A 24143-nucleotide genomic window follows, 5' to 3' on the forward strand; every position below is an offset into this window, starting at 1 on the left:
GTAGATATTATGAGCTTCCAAGAAACATGGACGGCAGAGCCCCTGAACATAGAGGACTTTACAACAATCCGGTCGCCTGCCCACAAAAAAAACTTGTTTGAAAGATACATTGGAGGTCTTGCAATATACGCTAAGGTAAACTTGGCAATCAAATTAGTAATGTGGGAGAAATCTACAAGCAACATGCCAATGATAAAAATTCATGGCTTAGCCTTATGTAAAAAAAAAAAAAGCACCCTGGTAACAGTGATAAACATATACATCAACCCCCATCAAGGAAAGAAATAGATGATGGCTAAATTTATATTGGACTTACTGAAGGAGTTTGTTTACAAACATCCAGGTCATGAATATGTGTTGGCAGGAGATTTTAACGTTCACCAGCTTGGTCAGGAATCGGGCCCTGTGGAGACCCAGTAAGATTAGTTATAGAAACTTTCCTTAATGAACATGATCTCAAAACGACTGACTGCAGCACCTTAGTAGCAGGCACAAGCATTTCAACTTTTAGAAATATTTCCACAATAGACTATGGGCAACATGTAGGTAGCTGTTTGCATCTCGCAAACAGCGAATTTGGCTTTTTGCGACGTGCAAAAAGCACATCGTGATTCACAAACCTCGTTTTGTGATTCGTTAAGGGGTGTTCCCTTTCTAATTGCAACTCACAGTGCAATGTAGGATTGTTTTGTGACCACGAACGTGGTCGCAAAACAATCGCAGTTAGCACCCATTTCAAATGGGTGCTAACCCATTCGCCAAAGTGAAGCGGTCCCCATTCGATCCCTTCCCATTGTGAATGTCGCTGAAAACATTTTTTTAGAGCAAGTAGTGGTCCTATGGACCACTACTTGCTTTGAAAAAATGAAACAAAACATTTAATTTTTTGTTTTTGTAATGCATCTCGTTTTCCTTTATTGAAAAGCAGTCACAGACATGGTGGTCTGCTGTCCGCAGCAGGTCACCATCCCTGTGAGGGCTACCATTCTCAGGGGAGTCGCAAAGTGCGACCCACCTCATGAATATTCATGAGGTGGGCATTTGCGACCCCCTTGCGAATCGCTAACAGTGTTATGGACAATGTTGTGCATAAGGTTTTGCGACTCGCAAATAGCGAATCACTCTGACTCGCAATTTGCGAGTCGCAAAACCAAACGTACGTTCATGTGGCTCTATATCTTATTAAGCCCAGCACTGCTATGCAGGTGCTTAAGCCACAAGGTGGTTCATAAAACTGAAAGCGACCATAATCTGGTAGTAATTGAAGTCGATCTTGGGGCAATGACACATGAACTCTACAAAGTCAGTGGCCGCCAATTCATCACAGGCCCATTAACAAAATGAATTAAATGGACTGCAGCCTGCTAAACAAAATATGAGGCATGGAATCAGGCTAATGGCCCAATAAAATTCCAACATAGTGCAGGCCAAATAATTGATCAATGGGGGCATGTGATCACGAACCTTCAAGCTTACCTTTGTAACAAAGCGCAGCCTGGTCACAGTGGGGGTAAAAGAGAAAGGGTGAATAAGCAGCCAGCAACCAAGGAATGTACACAATATAAAAGGAGATGCCGGCAGGCAGAAAGGGGCTACAAGAGGAACAAAACCCCTGCAATGGATGCCCTAAGGAGGCTGACACGGAAAGAGTACAAAAGAGCATTATGGTCACTGAAGGCAAAGGAGACCTAAGAATGCTGGAAACGCCTGGTTGCACTGCTGCTGCCAAATAAAAGCAGAGAATTCTGGGACTATATCAGCTCATTGCTCTATGCATCTGAAACCAGTACAATGTGATCTCTGCCAGTGATTGGGAAAGGCACGTGAGAAATCTTTATGGGGATCCAAAGTATGCAGAGGCTCAAGAACTCGCTGTCACTATTGAAACTGTGCAAATGATCCTTGGTAATATGAGGCGGGATGGGGCTCCCGGCCCCAATGGCCTTCTGGGGAGTATATTCAGAGATGATCAATTACATTGGGATGAACCCCTGACTGCTCTATTTAATGACTGTTTACACTTCCCGTGGTTCCAGAGGCCTGGAAGGGCTCAATACTTTAACCCATTTACAAAAAAGGGGGCATTACCTGCCCTGAAAATTATAGGCTGATAGCCTTATTAGACGTAGATGGCAAAGCCTACGCAAGGCTGTTTCTTCAAGAGCAGGAAAGCTTGATATCAGCAAATTACATCATTCGCTCATATCAAACAGGCTTCAGACCTAGCTCTTCCACATTAGATAATGTCCTTGCACTTTCATATCTTGGTCAACAAGCATTGAAATCAACATCTACCCCGCTCTTTGCATGTTTTATTGATTATAGTGCAGCTTTTGATGGGGTGGTGCGCCACATCCTTTGGAAGAAATTGGCGACCTGGGGGATACGAAGGAAACTGCTCGCATCAATAATGGCTTTATATTTTGACACTTGGGTGAGAATAAAAATCAAAAACATACATGTGGCCAGGAAGATTTTTACCAACAAGGGTCCAAAACAGGGCTGTGTCATTGCCCCCACCATTTTTAACTTATACAATTGCATTTTGTAAGTTTGCGCCCCTTTTGCGTCAAAAAGCGGCACAAATGCAGCACTAAAAATGTCTAAATATGGGCCTTAGTGTCTTGCTTGGTAATTTTTTTTTGTTATCTCATCATTTAGATTTGCAGGAGCTGGCAATATTCATCCTAGAAGCATGATTAGCAGTCATAAATGTATTTAAACAGGCTTGGGCAAATTTAAAGTACACTATAAATTAAGTGTCTTGCTTCTTAAAAATCATTTTGTTATCTCTTCAATAGTGAGGCCTTTGTACCATACCTTGAGATCTGTTTTTCTAAGCACTCTAGTGAAACACTCATTTTAACGTCTATCATTAGACAATACTAAGTCTATTTCTATGAAAACAGTCTTTCTGGCTAGCAATTACTTTGACTAGAAGGAAATTGGAACTCTTCTTGCTGGAGAAATGTTTCTGCCTTTCTTTTAAGAAGATGGTGTGATTATAAGACAAATCTAGCCTTCATTGCTAAAGCAGTGACAGTATTACATAACACTGAGGAGATAGTTTTGTCTTTCTTCATCCTCTCATCAAGATGAGGATTGCCATTTATTGAATGTCAAAATGACTTTTATCTGTCCTCATTGAAAAATCTCAACCCTTTAGGAACTCACAGAGTTTGTCACTTTGGTATTCTAGGTTAGGGGAAGAAAGCATAATCCGTGTCAATTAGTGGAAGTTTAGCATCAGCAATATCTAAAACTAACTGGGGAGAAAGAAGAAATTTGCATGCAGGTTAGCTCCACTTCCAATCAGAATAAAAGAAAGTAGAACTGAGAGAAAGCCTACTTCTGATCCTATGCTCATTCACGTATCCATTCAGGAAAACATTTAGGCCCTCATAATGACACTGGCAGTAAATCCCACTTACTGCCACGATGACTGCCGGCAACTTATTGCCGCAGTGGTGGATATTGGGTCACTTGTTCTATGATGCACACACACCAGTCCGACAGAATGCAGCCACAGACACAAATCCGCCAGCCCAAAGGTCAGTGATAAACTGGCGGTATCCAAACCCATACCGTTACGCCAGCAGAACTACGCCCATCACATTATGACCCATGAATCACCACAGTGGACATTCAACGGCGGTAAACCATTGGCAGTACATACAGCTGCGCTCAGAATGGACACACACAAACAAAACAACACCACATTGGACAAGTCAAACAGCACACACCAGACACCCATACACACACCACACTCACACCACTGTAAAACACACACCCACATTACCTACAACCCTTTACGAATACAAACCATTGCCAGCAGAGAGACAGCAAGACCACAGACACAACTAGAGCCACACATTATTCACACCTATACATCACTCACGCACCCCACATCACACACCCCAACACATTACCCAACACACCCTCACCTACACACCTCACACAACACCCATGGAACCAAAAAGACAGCCCTGTTCCATTTTCAACCTTCCTCACTTGCTACCTGACCTTCCACAGGTGCTGCTGTGACCTGTGTCTGGAACCTACCACGGCCAGTGTGACTGGGGAAATGGCCCCAGCCTTCACATCGGAGGAGTTGGAGAGACTAGTGGATGGGGTCCTACCCCAGTACAGACCTCTGTATGGGCCTCCAGACCAATAGGTGAGTACACTGTGGGCACGATGCATGTGGCATGAATGCATGGAGTGGTGTGTGTGAAGGCCTCATGTAAGGGGGTGGGTGGATGTCCCCCGGGCGGCATGCCGGTTTTGTGCTGGGCCATATGTGTGTACAGGGTGATGGAAACAGATATGGTGGGCCTTATGTTTAACAGGCAGGACTGTTTGTCTAAATCTATTTTCCTGTGTTTATTGCCTCTGCAGGTCAGCGCCCATCAAAAGATGGGTATATGGCGTGCCATCGCCAAGGAGGTGCGGACCCTGGGTCTATGGCAGGTGGAGCACCCACTGTCGTAAACGGTGGGAGGACGCAGGCGCTGGGCACGGAAGACGGCGGAGGTCCAGCTGGGGATGGCCTCCCAAAGAGGAAGGGGTGCCCGTCGAACCCTGTTCCCCCGATAGCCCACATACTGGCAGCAGCCTATCCAGAGCTGGATGGGTGCTTGAGGACCTCACAGCAGCCACAAGGGGGTGAGTATAGCGACCATCATTACAACTTAGGCATGGTAGTGTGGTATCCGGGTGGGGGATGTGTGTCAGTGGGTGCCCCTAGGCCAGCCCTGACATTGCAGCATAGGTCCCCTGGTGGCTAAAATTTAGAAGGGTCCCAGGTGTAATGCAGTTGGTGATGTGTGCCCCTCCCCATGCCTTGGTAGCTAACTATTTCTCTGGTAGTGCAATGGCATATTGCATAGGCCTGTTCCCTGTGTGTGATGGCGCTATGTACGCCAACGGTTATCTTGGTGCAGCCACTGAGCAAGCGTATCCTTTGTCTCTTCTCCCCATTTTTGTTTTGTCATGCTGTCCTTATGTGCATTAGAATCATCTGGCGGATGAGCAGAGGCACCGGCGACGGAGGGAGTTGAATCCCACAGGACCCAGGAGGCAGAGCCCACCAAAGCTGAGGGCACCAGTGGGACAGAGGGTGAGCACCACGGTGGAGACTCGAGGGGACAGTTCTGACACAGATACCTCCTCTGATAGAAGCTCCCTGGTGGTGGCGGACACTTCTGTGACCACCCCACAACAGGTACAGCTGCCACCCCCATACCAGCACCACCCTCCCAGCAGCCCCATGTCGAGTTGCCCATGCCCAGGAGGGTGGGCATCTCCTTCGCCCCAGGCACATCAGGCCCTGCCCCAGTTAGCCCTGGTGCTCTGAGTGAGGAGGGTATTGACCTACTGCGATCCATCTATGTTGGGCTGTCAACCATTGTGAATGCCATCCAGAGGCTGGCAGCCCAGATGCAACAATCCAATGCATTCCTGGAGGGCATTCACTCTGGATTGGCGGCCCAACAGAGATCGATTCAGGATCTAGCCTCCTCTCAGCCATTGTCCCTGTTTCTACCGCCCCCCCTCCTACTTCCACTGCCCAGTCCCATTCTCTTCAACCCCAACTCATTCCAAACACACAGGCAGACGAGCATGCACACAAGACAACACTGAAGAGTGTCACAGGCAAACACAAGCACCACACTTCCTCCCACAGGCACTCACACAAACACCATCCAGTTGCAGACACACCAACATCCACTATTTCCACTGTCTCCCCCTCCTCCTCCTCCACCACCTCCCACCCAGTTCTGTCCACACTCACACCTGCATGCACTACATCATCATCTACTACCAGCATCACCACACCAAGTAGAACACACACCTCACTGGCAAACACCTCCACAATAGCCATGCACACGTCCCATGTGTCCTCTCCCACTGTGTCTGTCCCCCTCCTAAAGTACACAAACGTAAGCACTCAGACACCCAACAGCCATCCACCTCACAACAGCATACAGCCCATGCACCTGCACCCGAAAGCAGCAGACAGACACCTCCAACAACCACCCCCTCATCCTCCATTCCCATGCCTTCTCCCTCTTCCCACCCCAATGTCCCTAAAAAACTGTTCCTATCCAACATTGACCTCTTCCCAGGGTAAGAAGAACCCAACCAAGCACCTCAGTCACACAGTCCATGGGCTCAGTCGTCACCACACCTACTTGTGGTGGTAAGGGATACAGGCCACATGTCCTGAAGTTGAAGAAGCCTGCACCAGGCAGCCTCAAGGGAAAGGAGCCTGCACCAGCAGGCAAGAAGGGAAAGGAGCCTGCACCGCTTCCAGGAAGACCAAGGAGCCTGTACCAGCAGGCAAGAAGGGAATGAAGCCTGCCCCAGCTGCCAGGAAGACCAAGGAGCCTACACCAGCAGGCAAGAAGGGAATGGAGCCTGCCCAGCTGCCAGGAAGACCAAGGAGCCTGCACCAGCAGGCAGGAAGACCAAGGGGCCTGGAGCAGGAACTGTGACAGAGACCCCACCACCAACCATGGTTGTGCAGCCGTCCGAGGTTGCATGGGATGGGCAGGAGCCTCCCCCACTAGCAGCACCACAACCACTATGCAGCCATCCGAGGTTGCAGGAGCCTCCCCTCACCAGAAGCACCACCACCAATGTGCAGCAGTCTGAGGTGGCAGGGGAAGGGCAGGAGCCTCCCCCCACCAGCAGCACCACCACCACTGTGCAGCCAACACTGCTGGCGGACAGTATGTAATCCTGCCTCCGTGGGCTGCTGAGCAGCCTGCCTACTCCGAAACCAGTGGGTATGACACAAACCTGAGGGACTGTGGCCTTGCACTCCCCAGTATCAAGCACAGGGCAAGTTGCCCCTCCAGAACCAGTGCGTATCACACCCACATGCCCAACCACTCCCCAGGATTAAGCACAGGGCACGTTGCACCCTCCAGAACCAATGGGTAAGACACCCACCTGAGAGACTGTGGCCCATCACTCCCTAGGATCAAGCACAGGGCACCTTGCTCCCTCCAGAACCAGTGGGTAAGACACCCACATGCCCATCACTCCCCAGGACCAAGCACAGGGCACGTTGCCCCCTCCAGAACCAGTGGTCTTGTCACATTCCCAGCTGAGGTGCACCCTCATCCCCCGTCCCCTTGAGGTGCCTGCCTATTTACCAACTGATGCCCCTGCAGTGTTCTCTCCGCGTTGAAGCAGCTGACGTGTTGGCTTGGACTTTGGCCTGTGGCCATGCGGCCTATGAACTTTGTCGACTGGGCTGTGTCCCTTTTTATGCACATATGTATATATCTATTAATTTGCCTAACTTGTTTTTCATACTTTGTTGATCTCATTACATTCACTTTTCCGAAATCGCTTTGTCCTTGCATTATTCAGCCGAGTTACAAGGTCAAATTGTTTTTATAATGCATCTGGTTATGTGTATGGTGTGTGTGTGTGGGTTGTGTGTTGTGCGTGTCACTCTCTTTTTCCTTTCCCTCCTCTGTATTCACCAGCGTTGTCTTCGCCGGCATTGGTGTTTATGGTGGAGCAGAACGTAGAAGATCATCGGGAAGACATGCAGTTCACATTCTATGGCAGCATGGTTGTTCCCTGTGTCTCCACTGATGAGTCCTTTTCCTTCTGAGCTCTGTTTCGCCAGGCTTTTGACGTTGCTGGCACCGCCCCGGAAAAGGTGGCAGATTGTGTAGTTTAATATGGTGGGCAGAACTTTGACTTTGGCTGTCTTTCGGAGATCTTTCCTCCATGGTCATAATTTAGCAGTACTTACCGCCAGCCTGTTGGCGGTATTACTGCCACTTTATCACCGACCGCCAGGGTCCTAATGAGGACCTTAGTCTTTTAAAAGGACTCTCACTCACTGTAACTAAGTAGCATGCTTCATCAACAAGCCCTAGCCCGGAGTGGTGGGTGGGCACAAACTCACTAGTCAAGGGAGTGATATAGATCATGCTCTTAATGGGTAACTTTCTTTAGCATTGAATAAAATAATACACTATGTACAGAGTATATTATTTTCAGGGTCCTTTGGTAAGGATAAAAAAAAACTGGATATCCCAACCCGAGTAAATTAGCTCACTAGCATCCATAACAGTGGCCAGTATATTTCAGCTGGTTACCTATATGCCCCTACCAGAAACTTTGCCAATAGGCTTGACCCATTTCTCAGTAGAGGACCCTCTTGTGGTTTAAACTCCGGGCCATTCAACTAGAGAGATGGCAGCTTCTTGCTCTGAAATTAATGAGACTCTATCAAGAGAAATTTGTAGAGCAGCCACCGTAGCATCCCCAAATACCTTTTTTTTTTACATATTAAAGACTGCAGAATGTTTTTACTAAAACGATGCTCTTCGGTGTTATGTTCAGTTTTGTCTTAATAATTCTGTTTTTAGTATCTTATGACTAAATCACTTTCGTGCAGCATAACAATAGTTTTGTTATGAATATTAATCAGCCTTGCTGTAATATTACTTAAAAGCAATGACTGGGTCAAGGACGGAGGATGTGATGTAATGTTTAATTATTTACTTACAGGTAATCCACATTATTCCTAGTCCTATTAGTCCTCATCACATTCATTACATCTCACCCACCTTACCTGGAACAAAACTGCTTTAAGTCACAACTTTGTATTTTAGACGGAAGATTGGGCAGGAAATCCATTCCTAGCTATTGTTTCCTGCCTAAGGATGTGGGCCTCCACTTCAAATGCAATGATGAAGAATAATAAAACTCTGAGCAATGAAAATTACCAGCAAGTAATTGAACATTTTTGATCACAAACCAATTACAAGCAAATATACAAATAACAAAACTTTGCACTATAACTAAAAGACAATCATTTGATGATCAATGCCTTCATTAAACATATTGGTGTTTCTTAAATAAATATAATTACAACAACCTAGCACTATATGACACATAAACTCTAAAAAACAATTAAAAAAAAGCTCAATAAAGGATAACAAAACCATCTGCTGAAGATATACAAAAGGCAAAAGGGAGTTATTTTGCTGTACTTTACATAACCAAAGCTACAAAACACTCTTTATGAAATTCTGTGTAATCTCCTTCCACTGCAATCCATCCAGGAAGAACGCTACTTTTCAAAAGGCCATCAGATCGAGTCATATCTCAGGAAACATTAACATGCAGGTCTATGTCATGAGCCCTCAAAACTAGAATATTTCATTGGAAAATGTATCAACATTTACAACTTTTTCAGAGATGTTAGAATCACACGGACATGCACAAAGGCTAAATCCACTGCGTATTTTAATATGAAACCATGGAATCAAAGTAACCTTTTCAATATAGGCCATCTGCTCTAGCTAAGTAACACATCAGCAAATCATGCCACAACAGAATATGCAAAAACGACAACACTTTCAGACATATACATTAACCTACTTGAAAGTCAACCTAATTTTACAATGCCTGCCATCATTTGCTAGACAACCACAACAAAGTCATAGGCACTAATTTAACCAAATTAGCAAAAATCAGGTGTACACTCTACCAATTTCTTCTTTCCAGGAGGCTCTAGTCAGTAACTCAACATCAGCACACAGGCTTTGTTTCTACTACACTAAATCAATGGTTTGCTCCTGAAGGAGTGAGGTCTTCTTTTTCCATCATCATGGGGATGCTAACTGACTTGAGTTGAAAAAGTAGACCAGTATCCAAGTATACATTATAAACATTTACATAAACACCAGTGAAGTCCCTACCTGCCAACTTACACCGTAAACAAATATTGTGAATATCAAAACCCAGATGAACATAGACCGGTGAATTATACTAGATTATGCTGATTAGCCAAAACACCTTACCAACTAACCCCTGATTTTCAGTGTCTTTTATAACTTCTGCCTTAAGTGAAAACATTTCTGGTTCATTAACAGGGTAATATCTCGGGTGACTGAAACAACTTTTTCTATATTTTTCCCCATAAACAAAATAGATCTTTTTGAGAATAAAAGAACAAAGGTACATCTATGAACTCGGTGCAAAATATATTCTAATGTGCTTTGCAATGACTAACTGCACCAAAAGAAGATAGGAATTAATGCCCAACGTAAAAGTTAATTATTGGGTTAGACCACCAGCCTTTTAGGAAAAACAATAACAATATGCTGTAGAATTACAAATTCTGAATGTTTTATGTTGCTAACACTAATCATCGTTGGGAGTTTGGCATGCTATCTTTGAACTAAAATGGAACAAGCATTATCCGTTTCAAGCTCCTTTGGTTTAGGAACACCTACAGTTTGTGTTCAACTGAAATTAAGCCTCCCATAGAACACAGCTGACAAATCTCTATTCCATAGTTCTCTATTAACTAGCACATGGTCGCTAATTATCTCACACTGGGCACTATCAAAATGCATAAAATTACAACCATACACCAATGATCGCAGCATGCCTACAGCTCATCTTTGAGTCAATTCAAGCTAAGTTGGCTGTCGTACCTTGTGTTAGTATATACATCCTTTACAATGGCTTGAAAACTCCTCAATACCCCCACAAAATAACCAGATGTAGGCAACTGACATCCCAGAAAGGTACAATCATGCCAGTGTTCAAAGGTGGACATGAAATACATTGTAGGAGTATCAATACAGTCATACCAAGATCGCAAATTTGAAAAGTTTTGTGAATCAGACACAAACAGTGTAATTTTTATCATTTAACTTTTAGAATTTTATTAGCATTACCACTGCTGATATGTTTATTGTAATTGATGTGAGCTATGTTTGCTCTAAGTTGTTCAGAAGTAATTACCACTTAAGAATGTGAACAACAAGTTTATGTTATAGTGTGACAACTAATACGTTTCAGGGAGAAAAGTACTTTAGAGATAAACGCCAATTTGGTTCTAAACCATACTACTTAATTAAACATCCAATGTACAGTGTGGTTTCAATCAAGTTAGTTATGAGGTGCTTTAAGATTGGAACATTTGTTTCTGGATCATTTCAGTTTCGGAACATTTAAGATACATGATTTATTAAGCCATAAAGACACTTTAAGATGGTTGCTTAATCTATCACTAAAAAGAAAATATCTGGGAGACCTGGAAAATCACAATCATGCATGTAAAAACCTTATATTGTGTTTACCTTTGCAAACAGGCCTATGATCGCTCCATGCAGCAAATACATCTGCTATCCTTTGGCATGTAATACTTTTTTCTCCCTGCAGCACGTAGTCTTCATCACAAGAAAACTGCACAGTAGCTCCAAGGCTGAAATACAGAAGTAGGAAAACTCAGCACAATTTGCACCAGTCATAGGGCTTGATTTACAGTTTGGCATAGCTTATCACAAATGTGAGGTATTACAAGTGCCTTGGGCTAAAAAGCACTTGCAATGTGGAGGACAGGATATCTATCACGTTCATGACAGAGTATCCCGCCCATCAAACTCTGAATTAGGCGTAAATGTTCTGTTTCTTTAGAACACAGTATATGAAGGTGGAAAATAAGAAAAAACAAAGTTGGAATAAATAGAGGTGGAACGCTTTGTAATGTGTTGAGCTCTCTAGAGATTTTGATTGAGGACTTAGGGGGTCATTATGATCACCGGTGGTTCAGACTGCCATGCCGGCGGTGGGTGCAAAGACAGCCACCGGCATGGCGGTCTGAACCGCCGTATAATGCACACAGTGCAGCCCTCCTCCATTGCCAGGCTGCAGCCGACAGCCCCTCGGAAAATTATCCCTTCTGCCACCAGCCTTTCCCTGGCTGGCTGGGGGAAGGGGTGCTCTGGGGCCCCATGGGCAGTGCAGGGGTCCCTGTGCAGTGCCCCATCGCGCAGGTCACTGCCCAGTTTACGGGCAGTGATCTGCGCAACAGGTGCAGCTGCACCCGTCGTACACCAACATTTGTGGCGGCTCCATTTGGAGCTGCTGTCAATGTTACAGCCCTTTTCCTTGCTGGGCCGGTGGGGAAAATATTATGCGGCCGGCGGGGGTGGTAGTCGTGCTGGTGGTCATCTATTGACTGCCAGCGCGGATCTCAGTGGTTAAAACCACTGAGATCATAATGAGGGCCTTAGTTTTGCCTGTGAGGTATAAAGAAAATATCTGCAGGTAAAGACAGAATATTGTTTTCTATGATCTATGCATTGTGTATATGCGTGCATATTGTCATATTAGCTTCTCAGCCTTTCATTGATACTTAAATAATTCATGAGGCATCCCCAACCCTAACTTGAAAGTTAGGGGTGGGTTATTTTCCATCAAATGTCTCATCAATATTGCTATTCATGGCTAAGCCTATACCACAACTAATTAAACTACTACATCAGAAAACCCAAGCATATTAGATTTTTGAAATCTAAATTAGGTGATGCACACAAACTCATAAGGACATTTCCTAATTATTAGCTCTAAAAGTTCCTTGAGGCATATTAGCAATCCTGCAAAAACCCCATTGAGGAGACAGGTTGCTTGTGGTCACTTGCTAATGTTAATCAAAATATTTGGCTTGCGTAACCCAAAGCCAAGGTAGTTTTATACATGCATCTGTAAAACCTCACCACATCTCTTCTTAGCTCAACATCAGGTAACTGAATAATACAAATAATTTGAAAAAGTCAATATGGCCTATGCTCTAGTTCAACAGTTTTTAACATGTGGTCCACAGGCCCCTGAAAGTCTGCAACACCTACTCTGGGGGCCACCAACTGCTTAGAAAATGAAATAATATTATCAGATCAATAAAAAGTATAGAAGAAAGAAGAATTTGCAAGTATAATATTAAAACATTCTGTAAATATGAAGACATTTAAAACTGGAGGCTCAAAATTAAGTTGGTATTGTCAGATTGATTTGTAAGAGCAGTGCAAGAAGATCACATATAATACAGTCGATTTGAGTTCTCAAATGAATTTAGAAAATCCCAACATTCTCATTAAAATTTAACTTTTTTTAAATTTGATTGTGAATGAAATAAAATATTTCATTGCTTGTGTAGTTATCTGATGAATGCTTGTTTCTGTTTGTTTTGCTGCGTATTCTTTTGAGGTTCCAATCACTGAAATTGCTTATGTTGGGGTTTCCGGGCTCTCAGTGAGATCCACCGGATTCCAGTTTCAAGGGTTGAGAGTCCCTGTATTCAAGTAATATTTAAGTGGGGGTTCACAAAATTCAAAAGGTTAAGAACCATTACTCTAGTTTCAGCTAAGTAGAGATATGTAAATTAGCTCCTATATCATTTTTTTATTTTTTATTTAAAACAATTAACGATCAGTAAAGAAATATTACAGACTTGTAAAAATGCAATACTCTTAGGTGGCAATCATCTACTTAAATAAAGCAAGTGGAAAATGAACAGAACAGAATATTGTGAATATATGTGGGACAATGCTAACAAATGTTTTAGAAACATTCCAGTAGAGAGAAGTCAGGTTTGAGAAATAATATAAAACTTTGCTATCAAGGTGACATTTGAAAGAAAGTAAGTCGAACTTGAGAAGAAAAACTGATGAAGAGAAAAACATGGATATATTATTGAAGCAAGGCTAAGATTGACATTTATGAACACAAAGATGACAACACAATGACTGTCAAGGAAGATATACAAATGAGAATACGTGTCAAGGCCAAGTAAGAATTCTATCCGCCTTCTAAAACAAAATAGAATGAAACATACAATGGACACAGTATGAAGGCTTCCTCCAAGCTCAATTTTATTGTGTTTTGTTTTCACACACATTATGGAACTAGCAGCTTGTCCGAGTGAATAGAAAGGTTTAAAAAAAACTATCAGAGTCAATATATTCAAAATATTCAGATGGATAAATGTCACTGTTTTGAATGAAAAAAACAGCATAATATATATATATTTATATGTATATGTATATATATATATATGTGCATATGTATGTGTGTGTGTGTATATATATATATATATATATATATACATATATATATATATATATATATATATAATCATTTAAAACTTTACAGGTTCATGTATTGTAAGGGCCTAATTTAGAACTCGATGGACAGGTTGCTCCATCACAAAGGTGAGAGTTATCTTGTCCTCCAAAATCTAACTCCCATTATATTTTATGGGATTTATATTTCGGCAGATGGGCTTTCCATCACGTTGTCGCAGAGTAGCCTGTTCATGAGTGCTAAATCAGGCCCTATGTTTTCTTTTTCAGAGGGTCACATAGTAGCCTTCAAATCATGTGTCAGAAACGTTATCTCATCATTTTAAAAGGGATGTCTTGTAAGATGCCTTGTCAATGTGCAAATACTGACTACTCTGACTATCTTGTAAGTAATGTGCGACCATCTTGGTTTTAGAAACAGAGTGGAGCAGACTGAGCTAACACAATCTGGGTGTGGATTAGTCCCCAAATGCACAAGACTACCATTGTGGAGTTTTGGAAGCCTGTGTATCAATAATCAAATATAGAACATTGTCTAGCTACTCAACATGTTAAGGAGTGAAAAATAAACCATATATTCTATCACAGAGTTATGCATGATGTCTTATCTCTGAGAAGAGTACCAGAGATTTAGCTGCCTGGTTAGCACTAAGCAATGCAGTGTCCTACATGTAGGGACAGACAGGACATTTGAGGGAAGAAATCTGATGAGAAAGCTCAGAAGTAGGTGTAATGAGTGGTGAAACTGTAGACTTGGTAAGACATTATGCAAAATGCTGAGTGAGCAAAGTAAGCAGAGAATCAGAAGACTTCCAAGCACATGCCAGCTACTTATTGGAACATTACGGAAGTGGGGAAAAGAGTAAAAATTGCATGGAAAAGAAGTGAGCATGTGTCACCTTGATTAGGAAAAGACAGAGGGTACGCTGAATACCTCAGATAGTGGATGCACTTAGCAGAATGAAAGATGGATTAGCAATGAAGAAAATTAGAATTCATGATTAAGTGGACTGTTTAAACAAGAAAGAAGTAAGTTTCAAGACTTTGGTAATATTACACGTGGCATTACTTGGCCTCAAATGAAGAAACTATGTGTTGATGTATCCATTCTGATCTCCTTATAACACCAACAATGTTGTGGTGAAACCCCAGGAGGTTTTGAATTACATTCCGGGTTCTGATAATAAATGGTGGAAATATATTAATTATTGGAAGCAATAAAATACCCAATTTGTTGGAGATTGCCCTGATCTTTCATTAGAGTCTTTTCACATCAATTTGGGTAGAAGTTGTGATACGTTTCATACCAAAATGTGCCTGCCAACACTCATCTCCAATCCACTGGTGAATCCTACAGGATATACATCATTAACAGGGAATGGTAATCTGTACCTATTAAGTAGCTTTCTTGGATGAATTGCTACTTACATAAAGCAGGCAATGCATTATAATTCTGGATTTTTTTCATGGGCCTTATTTAGAGTTAGGTAGATGTGGGCTTTCACCAAATAAAGAAAGTACCTTCTTCTGCATTGAGTTCCTTGATATTAATGACACTTTAAGTACAGTGGGCAAGGTTTCCAACATTTTTTGTGAATTTCCACCTCTGCCAAACCTTAAATAAAGCTCTACAAGATGTATTTTCCAGGGAAGAACCATAAGCTATAGTCTTACAGGGATAGGTAATTCTGATATTTATATCTTAATATAAGAATGACAGTTCTTTATTTTATTATTCGGAGTTGCATCGTTGTTACTGTTTTGAAATATACCTCATATTTTAAGCTTCCAGAAGGACGAACAAAGTGAAAGTGAGTAATATGTTTTTTTTCTCAGAAGCAGTTCTCAACCATCATGGTCTCTTCTCATAGTTTATTTGCTACTGCTAAGTCTTGCAACTGAAAGCTAAACTCCTTGTTATGTCTGAGAGGAAATGAAGAAATGTATGGCTTACCAGCTCAGATCCTCACCAGTTTTCAGACCACTGGGTTCAGACTGCTGGCCTATCAATGACCTGTGATAATCCAAATGGTGCTCTACCCAGTACAATGGTGGTAGAAGCTTATGTAAGGTTTCTCTAAAACAGTTCTTGAAATAACCATGGGGTTCACCCCCCTGTCTCTTTCTCGCACAAGCTCCATCGCTGATTTTCAAAGCTCATTCTATAGTTAGGTCTAGGTAGGTGATATTTTCATTCAAATTCCACATCATGAAAGTCCACTTGAGCCATGGGAGCTGGAGAAATAGTCAGACATGCAGGAAATGCCCTATTTATAGGGCATGGTAATAACAATTAGGATAGCAGAACGATTTAAAGGTAATGCGATGCAGCACTAGTAATACAATTATCTCCATGTGCTGCCTGGCCATGCACCTAATTGTACAGTTTTTTAAATTTAGGACAGAAGCAAAAAATATTTCCTTTCATTAGAAATCAGTAGAAGAGCTCAGTGTGGTAAGCTCTTTCTCCTAAAATCAATTTGCATTTTCAGTACCCCAAATACGAAACTACCTTGTCCTGTAGTCATTGAAAGCCATTACCAGCGAAGCTACAGATTTCATCAATAATCACTTTTAAGAAAACACACAGATCATACTATATTAAGTGCAGTGTGCTAGGTGAATGATATCTGAGTATCCCAATAATACAGTACTTTTCAAGATTATGCTCATATAATAAAAACTACATAAAACCAAATGTAGTGACTCTGAGCATTCAACATTTGAAAAATATAATGTGTGAATAAAACAAAGGGTTTTGTTCATTAAAAAAAGACATGCAGCATATAGTTATTTTTACAGCGAAGTAAACTATTCAACATAAAGGTGCTACACATGATAAAAACAAGAATGCAACATGGAAAACTATTTCAAATATTTTAAATAAATATATATTCTAAAACAAATGTTTGACTTTTGTTATATTTCAACAATTCTGAAATAGCTAATCTAAAACTCACTTGCAAAGTCTAGAATTTTCAAATGGCAGACAATATTAAGCAACTTTTTCATGTTACAATTTGCAGATACTATGTGTATAACAAATTCGCACTCTCTGTTGACTTGTTCATATGAGACAACAGTAGTGTAATGGAAAGAGGACAAATATGACATTCATACAATAACAGGGTTAATATCATACCTAAAATCAGAGCCAGTACGCTTTCCATTTTCAGGCTCCCCAGGATCTGGGCACATATTGGATGCATGTTTAATTCCTCCTTCATTCACTGCAGGGATAGAAATATGAAAATTAGATTCAAGCTATCCAAAATTGGAACCACAATTGTGATGATAATAGCTGCAATGTGACAGATTAAGATCATTTGCTTAAAAAACAAATTAGAAAACTCAAAAGTAGGTTATAAGTGGATCAAAAAAATGATAAAAATTCCTAACATTTTGGACACACCAGCTCCCAAATTATATACCATTATGTTTCCAAGATAATTTGTTACATCAGAAAACGTACTACAATCATTGGGTTTGAAAGACCATAAATAATTTACATTTTTTTCTAATTCCATACAATGATAGGCGAGCCCTTTTTTGAGATTCACCCATTTTTCCTGGTGCCTCAGTGACATTATACTTAATTGAGCTCAATTGGTCGTGTTTTATCTGGCAACTAAAAATAGATTTGATTTTATGTTCAATTAAAGCTAAAGATGGGTTTTAGGTTGTGTTAATAGGAGGATGTCTTGGATCCTGGTCTACAAGACAAGTGGAACCTTGGCTTTGTTAAAAAAGTTTAGCTTTCTGACAGATGGTAGGTGACAGCAGTTAACTGGGATTTTTATAGCATACATCATAGCCAAGTGGTCACTTCAGAGCGTGAGAAAAGTAGCATTGACATAGTGAATTATTTATTATTTACTCTTTTTGGACTGTTCTGAATTGGATTCATGCATTCCATCCTCACACAACAACCAAATCTAGAATCCAAAGGAAAAGGATCTGTTGTATCCTGTTTCAGCATAAATTTTGGTTTGCACTGATAAATGGCTTTATCTCTTCGTCTTCTAATAGAATGGCCATTTCATTCCTTACACATATGTAACAGAAAGGGGTTATTGGTAACTGTTAGCTATTCAGAACCACCACTCCCCTGCCAGAAATCAGCCAAAAGTATAAGTAATGTAATTCATGCTACATAGACCTTGGGTTTGCTAATATCCCTGCACATATTCCTGAACTGCCTACACGAACCACGATGCCATTGTCATCATGGGTTGGAGCAGAAGAATATGGCAAGACTGGATTTCCTCTCTAGTCATCAATCATTATAGGGCTACACAAAGCGAACTGAAGATTTATGGACATGGATGGCCACAGGAGTAAACATGATGTTTACAACTTGGGCTGTCTGAGATAAGGAGGATGACCTTCAGGAGTCACTTTGCCCATAAAAACATGTGGAAGCAGTTGTGTGCATAAAGAAGTCTCAAAATGGAGATAAAACCACAAAGCAGAAAGTAATCTCCAGTTTCAATCAATGGATGAATTCATGTCTGAGATACATGAATCTTCAAAAAGATCCTGGAGGACGATAGGTCAAGGATTGTAGGTACCAATAGCTCTAAAGAAGTGTTACAGACTTGAAAGAAACACACAAAACATGAGCGCATGAAGAATTTATCAAGACGACGACTCCAGTTCTGCTGTAATGCAGAAAAATCCAGTTCCAGGTCACCTTCTAGTCAGGATCATTTTTCATGAAAGTATAGATTCCATCATAGTGTCTTATTGTTACTGGAGTCCATTTGAAATGGTTAACATTCAAACATTTAGTAAGAGCTTTAATGTATGTGCTTCACATCTCTCCTTGCTTCTGAAGCTCCCAGAATATTCTTGACTCCCACAAGGGATCATCACACACAGATATTTCCTTAGAGGCAGAGAACACCAAGCTGATAGAGATCACTGTGAAGACATATCACCATCCAGCAGGAGCCATAGGTAATTTGAGTTCTGGAATTTTCCGGAGTCATGCTCTGGAGCAGCATCACATCACATCATTCCATGATCCTGCACCCAATCGGCACAAGTCCCATTTTCTGCCCCACAAGTGCAATCCTTTAATTAGCCACTATGATAATGTAATTAGGAGAGAGTATGGTTTAATGATGACCCTCAGAAAGATGCCTTCCTAAATTACAGAATTAAGGGGAGAACCTGAGGTGTAGTGGCTAAACTACCAACGTTTGAGACTGGGATTTGGGTTTGACTTCCAGCCTCAACATTTCACTAAAAAGTATATGATTCAGCCTAAATTAGTTAATCTCTGTTTGCCTAAATATTTTAGTATTTTTGATGCAACGGTGGTATATAAAATCTAACTGATGTAAATTCCCTCTTGATGTACACTGTCTTGTATCACCTGACATCACCAGCACTATTTTATCCCCTAGATAGGTAACCCCCAGGTAAATACCAATATTTACATTGAGGCTATGATGTCCAGTCATGTATAAGAGAAACTTCATGTACAGTCAAGCACTCATTCAGCCATTGGCAAACTGGCTATGTCAATCTCCTCTTGCCTGCCCAAGATTACAACCAGTATCCAGCCTACATTTTAACTTTTGGTCCCAAGAACGAAGAAGATAATCATAACTGGACGGTAATTTGAAGTAAAAACTAGGTATCAGAAAATGTAAATTCCTTCACTGTGACTGGTGTAATTTTGGTAAATTTGAGTAAGAAAATGTATGCAAAATTACGAAGATTACGCCATTATGCCAGAATGCATAATTTTGTGTAGACTTTTCAATACAAGACATATCCTTGACATACTTTTTGGGCATTTCAGGTAGAATTCTTTAACCTAGTTTGAGAGGAAATTTGCCAACACATCACCAAACTGGTCATAAGAGAGTTATCATAATTTTGCTTTGATTTTGCCAAACTGATCAGAGGTGTACCTTGAGGGGGAGGGTGTGTGTGTGTGTGTGTGTGTGTGTGTGTGTGTTTGTGCGCAAGCACGCACACACCCAGGGTGGAGGGGGGTGTTTGGGGTCTGGCACACCCCAAATAAATTATTTATCGTCTAGTGAGTGTGATATTTCTGTGTCGGTTTTGATGGCCATACCCCAAGAATAAAAGACATAACAGTGACCTTTGATATAAAACAGGAAAGAGAGTGAGACAAATATACATCTTGTGGCTGAAACCAGATATCCTGGAACCAATCACGACTTCGCTGCTCGTCCAATATGTATGATCATAGTTAATCATTTTATTTCACAGAGCCTTCTTTTTTCCCTATTATCACATATGAGAGCACTTATAAATATACGAGTTCAGGATGTGCGCTGGACCCGGACCTCCTATTTTTGTTTTGATAGACTATAATAAAACTCCATCTATAATACGAATCTAGGCCATGCTTTGGTTTTGCATGACTACGGACCTGTCTCGTAGCTCACAAATTGCATTTTCGTGGTAGGGCATACAATTAATGCTTCTACATTTATGTTTTAAAATTATCACTTTTAATAAATGTCCGTCTATTCACTGATGTGATCTGATGTACTAATGTGGAACACTAACGTATGTTAAAGAAATGCACTTTTTAGATTTTGAAGAAACTATCATATTTTCATATTAGGTTTGTTGCAACATATACTTTTATGGCTTAGCTTGTTCACTGACTTTTAGGATCTAATCAGACCCTTTGCCCAGCTTTCCCTAATAATTTGCTGGAGCACCAACCTCTGTTTGCGACTCGAGCTTATTACTCCGGGGCCATCAGTTATGTAACAAAATTACTTATAAGAGGCAAGGGCTGACTTTAACCACTAATTTGACAACTCTCCCATTAAGGCTTCTTGCAGCAGAGACTAAGACGAGTGTGTGCAGTGGAAACACATTTAAAATAAATCACCTCAGGGCATGGACCATGAACATGGATTCACCAAAATGCCAGAGGTAGCGGAAGTAACATCACACACCTTTTGATCTTCAAATTCCCTTACACACACACACACTCACACACAGATACACGCTTACACAAAAACGTGCATTCACACTCACACACAGTCTCTCACGTAAACACACAGTCACCCGGAGGTGGGCACATTTAAAAGCATTTTCTTTTTAACTTTTTTTAGCTGCCACGGAAGGTCATATTCCAACTAATTGTACTCCATTTTTACTACACTAATAATGAATATTGAAAGATTATTTACTATTAGTGTAATAAAAAATGAGAGAAAGCAATATGATTGGAGCTCCAACTGACATCCATAAGCATGAGCTGCCACTGTGTTCCAGGCGCTGTTTTTGCCACCTATGAGGCCAGGACAAGGTCACTAAGGACAAGCTGGAGTTCGCGGTTGCTACCTCTAGTGACTCCTAAATGATATCCATGTCTAAAAGAGGCCCGAAAGTCCCAATGTTAACATGACATGCACAAAGTAACATGCAGGAAAAGTTGTGGCATACAGGTAGTAATCCTAGAGATCTGGAGAAGTACAGAAAATTTGCAAGAGGTGTGTTGGACTTTCTTGCTTATGTAGGGTCATCCCCAAACTTTTTGCCTCCTGCCTCCTATTTCTTCTGACCTGTTGCTGTTGCCTTTTCAACTCTGAGCACTTTACCAATGCTAACCAGTGCTAATGTGTATATGCTCTCAGTGTAAATTGAATGGTTAATTGATTATCCATGATTGGCATATTTGATTTACTAGTAAGTCCCTAGTACAGTGCACTAGAGGTGCCCACGGCCTGTAAATCACATGCTACTGGTGGGCCTGCAGAACTGGTTGTGCCACCCACATTAGAACCTCTGTAAACATGTCTCAGACCTGCCACTGCAGTGTCTGTGTGTGCAGTTTTAAATCATAAACTCGACCGGGCAAGTGTACCCACTTGCAAGGCCTAAACCTTCCCTTTTCTTACATGTAAGACACCCCCAAGGGCAGGATGCAGTGTATGGTTAAGGTAGGACATATAGTAATATGTTTTATATGTCCTGACAGTGAAATATTGCAAAATTTGTTTTTCACTGTTGCAAGGCATGTCCCTCTCATAAGTTAACATGGGGGCTATATTTAAATCTGATTAAAGTGTAGATTCCCTTTGGGAGCGGATAGCCATGTGGAGTTTGGGGTCTCTGAGCTCACAATTTAAAAATACATCTTTTAGTAAAGTTGATTTTAAGATTGTGTGTTTGAAAATGCCACTTTTAGAAAGTGGGCATTTTCTTACTTAAACCATTTCTGTGACTCTGCCTCTTTGTGTATTTCCTGTCTGGGTCAGTTTGAGAGTTGGGCTGGTTGCACCTCTCACTAGACAGTGACACAAAGGGAGCTGGGGTGTCATCTGCATTTCCTGATGAGCCATCTGTGCTAGGTGGGAGGGGAGGAGTGGTCACTCACACCTGAAAGGGCTGTGCCTGCCCTCACACAATGCAGTCTCCAACCCCCTGGTGTGTGTCTGGGGCTTGTCCTGGGCAAGGCAGGATTTTACAAGCAAGAGAGACTTAGCTTTGAAGTAGGCCTACTTCAAAGGGCAAAATGGGTATAAGAAGGACACCCAAAACCACAGACTTTAGAACACTTCTGGAAACCAAGAGGAGCCTATGCCGGGAGAAGAGCTGAGGAAGAAGAGATGCCCTGCCTGTGACTGTGCTTTGTGGAGCTATCCTGCATTTGCTGCTTCTGTCTGTGCTAGAGAACAAAGCCTGGACTTTGTGTTGCTTTCCTTCTTGTGAAGAACTTTCCAAGGGCTTGATTTTAGAGCTTGCCTCCTGTTGTTTGAAGTCTCAGGGACAGCAAAGGCTTTTCTCTGTCAGTACCTGGAGTCTCTGGAGAGACTCCTACTCTGCCAAGTGGTCCCCATCCAGTTCCTGGGACCCTGAAAGGAGAAGCTGGCAGCCCAAGAGTGAGAAATCCACACACCGACCGGCGTGCACGGAAAAGATTAATGCGACTCTGATCTGCGGCAGGAAAATCGACGCTCGCGTGCAACGCGACCGGAAGATCATCACCCGGAGCTGGGAAAATGATGCACAGCACTGCTGACGGAGACCGGTGAGATCGCAACCAGCGCTGCATGGTTTTCGGACCATTGTGCGGTTGAATTTTTGATGCAAACACCGCTGGGCATGTAAAAACAATGCATGGCCTGCCCGGACCCGAGAGTTCTGACCGGATCGACGCATCGCTCTCCTGCGGAGAGAAGAAATGACGCACGCCAACCCAACTAAAGGAGAAATGACGCAAGGTCTGAATCGTGAGTGAAATCGATGCATCACAAGTCCTTTTTGATGCACACTCGCCCGTGCAGGGTTATTTTTGACGCACCCAAGGTACATTCTCATGCTAACAGCGTTAGCGTTGTGTTTAAAATTACATGAAGACTCTTTGTGCATTTTTAGTTATAACTTGACTTGTGTATTGTGGATTTTTGTCGTTTTGGTCTTGTTTTGTTTAGATAAATATTTTCTATTTTTCTAAACCTGTGTTGTGTCATTTTGTAGTGTTTTCATTAAGTTACTGTGTGTGTTGGTACAAATACTTTACTCCTTGCTCTCTGAAGTTAAGCTTACTGCTCGTGCCAAGCTACTGATGCGGTAAGCAGGGGTTAGCTGAGGGTGATTCTCTTTTACCCTAACTAGAGTGAGGGTCCTTGCTTGGACGGGGGGTAACCTGACTGCCACCCAAAGACCCAATTTCTAACAACATGTATTTTAACTGGTGTGACAGAAATACATGTACATAGGCTTCCTTAGAAGCACATATGTGAATTTGCTCTTTTCGTGCTTATGTGTTACATGCATCACTCAGCAGACAATGGGGGTCATTATGACCCTGGTGGTCGGAGCAAATGTGGTGGTAGTACCACCAACAAGCTGGCGGCACTTACTGCCACATTAGGAATTCCCAGCCCAGCGGCTGCCATTGTGCAGCCGGCTGTATAATGATCCTGCCTACTGCCATGGTTTTTGTGGCCTCCGTAAAGCCTTCCTTCCCTGTCACTGATAGGATGCCCTCCCCCCCAAACATCTCCAAACACCCTCCCACCCCTCTACATCCACACCCCCATTCACACACACACGCATCCACACGTACATACACACATGTATTCAGCCACTCATGCACACAACTGCACACACATCAAAACATACATGCAGACACACATTCACATTTCCATATATACACGTACTCACACACATTTACACACGCACTCACATTCATACACGCACTCACACACATTCATACATGCATGC

The 24143-nt window shown here is 42.0% G+C and overlaps 1 protein-coding gene across 1 annotated transcript in view; it reads right to left on the minus strand.

The window, feature by feature from the left end:
- CSMD3 (CUB and Sushi multiple domains 3) overlaps positions 1–24143 on the minus strand; it is a 2682374-nt gene that overhangs the window by 1550058 nt on the left and 1108173 nt on the right. Inside the window, exons 8-9 of the mRNA XM_069220640.1 lie at positions 17053–17140; positions 11130–11254 (exon numbers count right to left, since the gene is read on the minus strand). Of these exons, the coding sequence (XP_069076741.1) occupies positions 11130–11254; positions 17053–17140 (213 nt within the window). The remainder of the gene's footprint in view (positions 1–11129; positions 11255–17052; positions 17141–24143) is intronic.

The sequence above is a fragment of the Pleurodeles waltl genome, chromosome 2_2 (assembly GCF_031143425.1).
Source record: "Pleurodeles waltl isolate 20211129_DDA chromosome 2_2, aPleWal1.hap1.20221129, whole genome shotgun sequence".
Taxonomy (NCBI): domain Eukaryota; kingdom Metazoa; phylum Chordata; class Amphibia; order Caudata; family Salamandridae; genus Pleurodeles; species Pleurodeles waltl.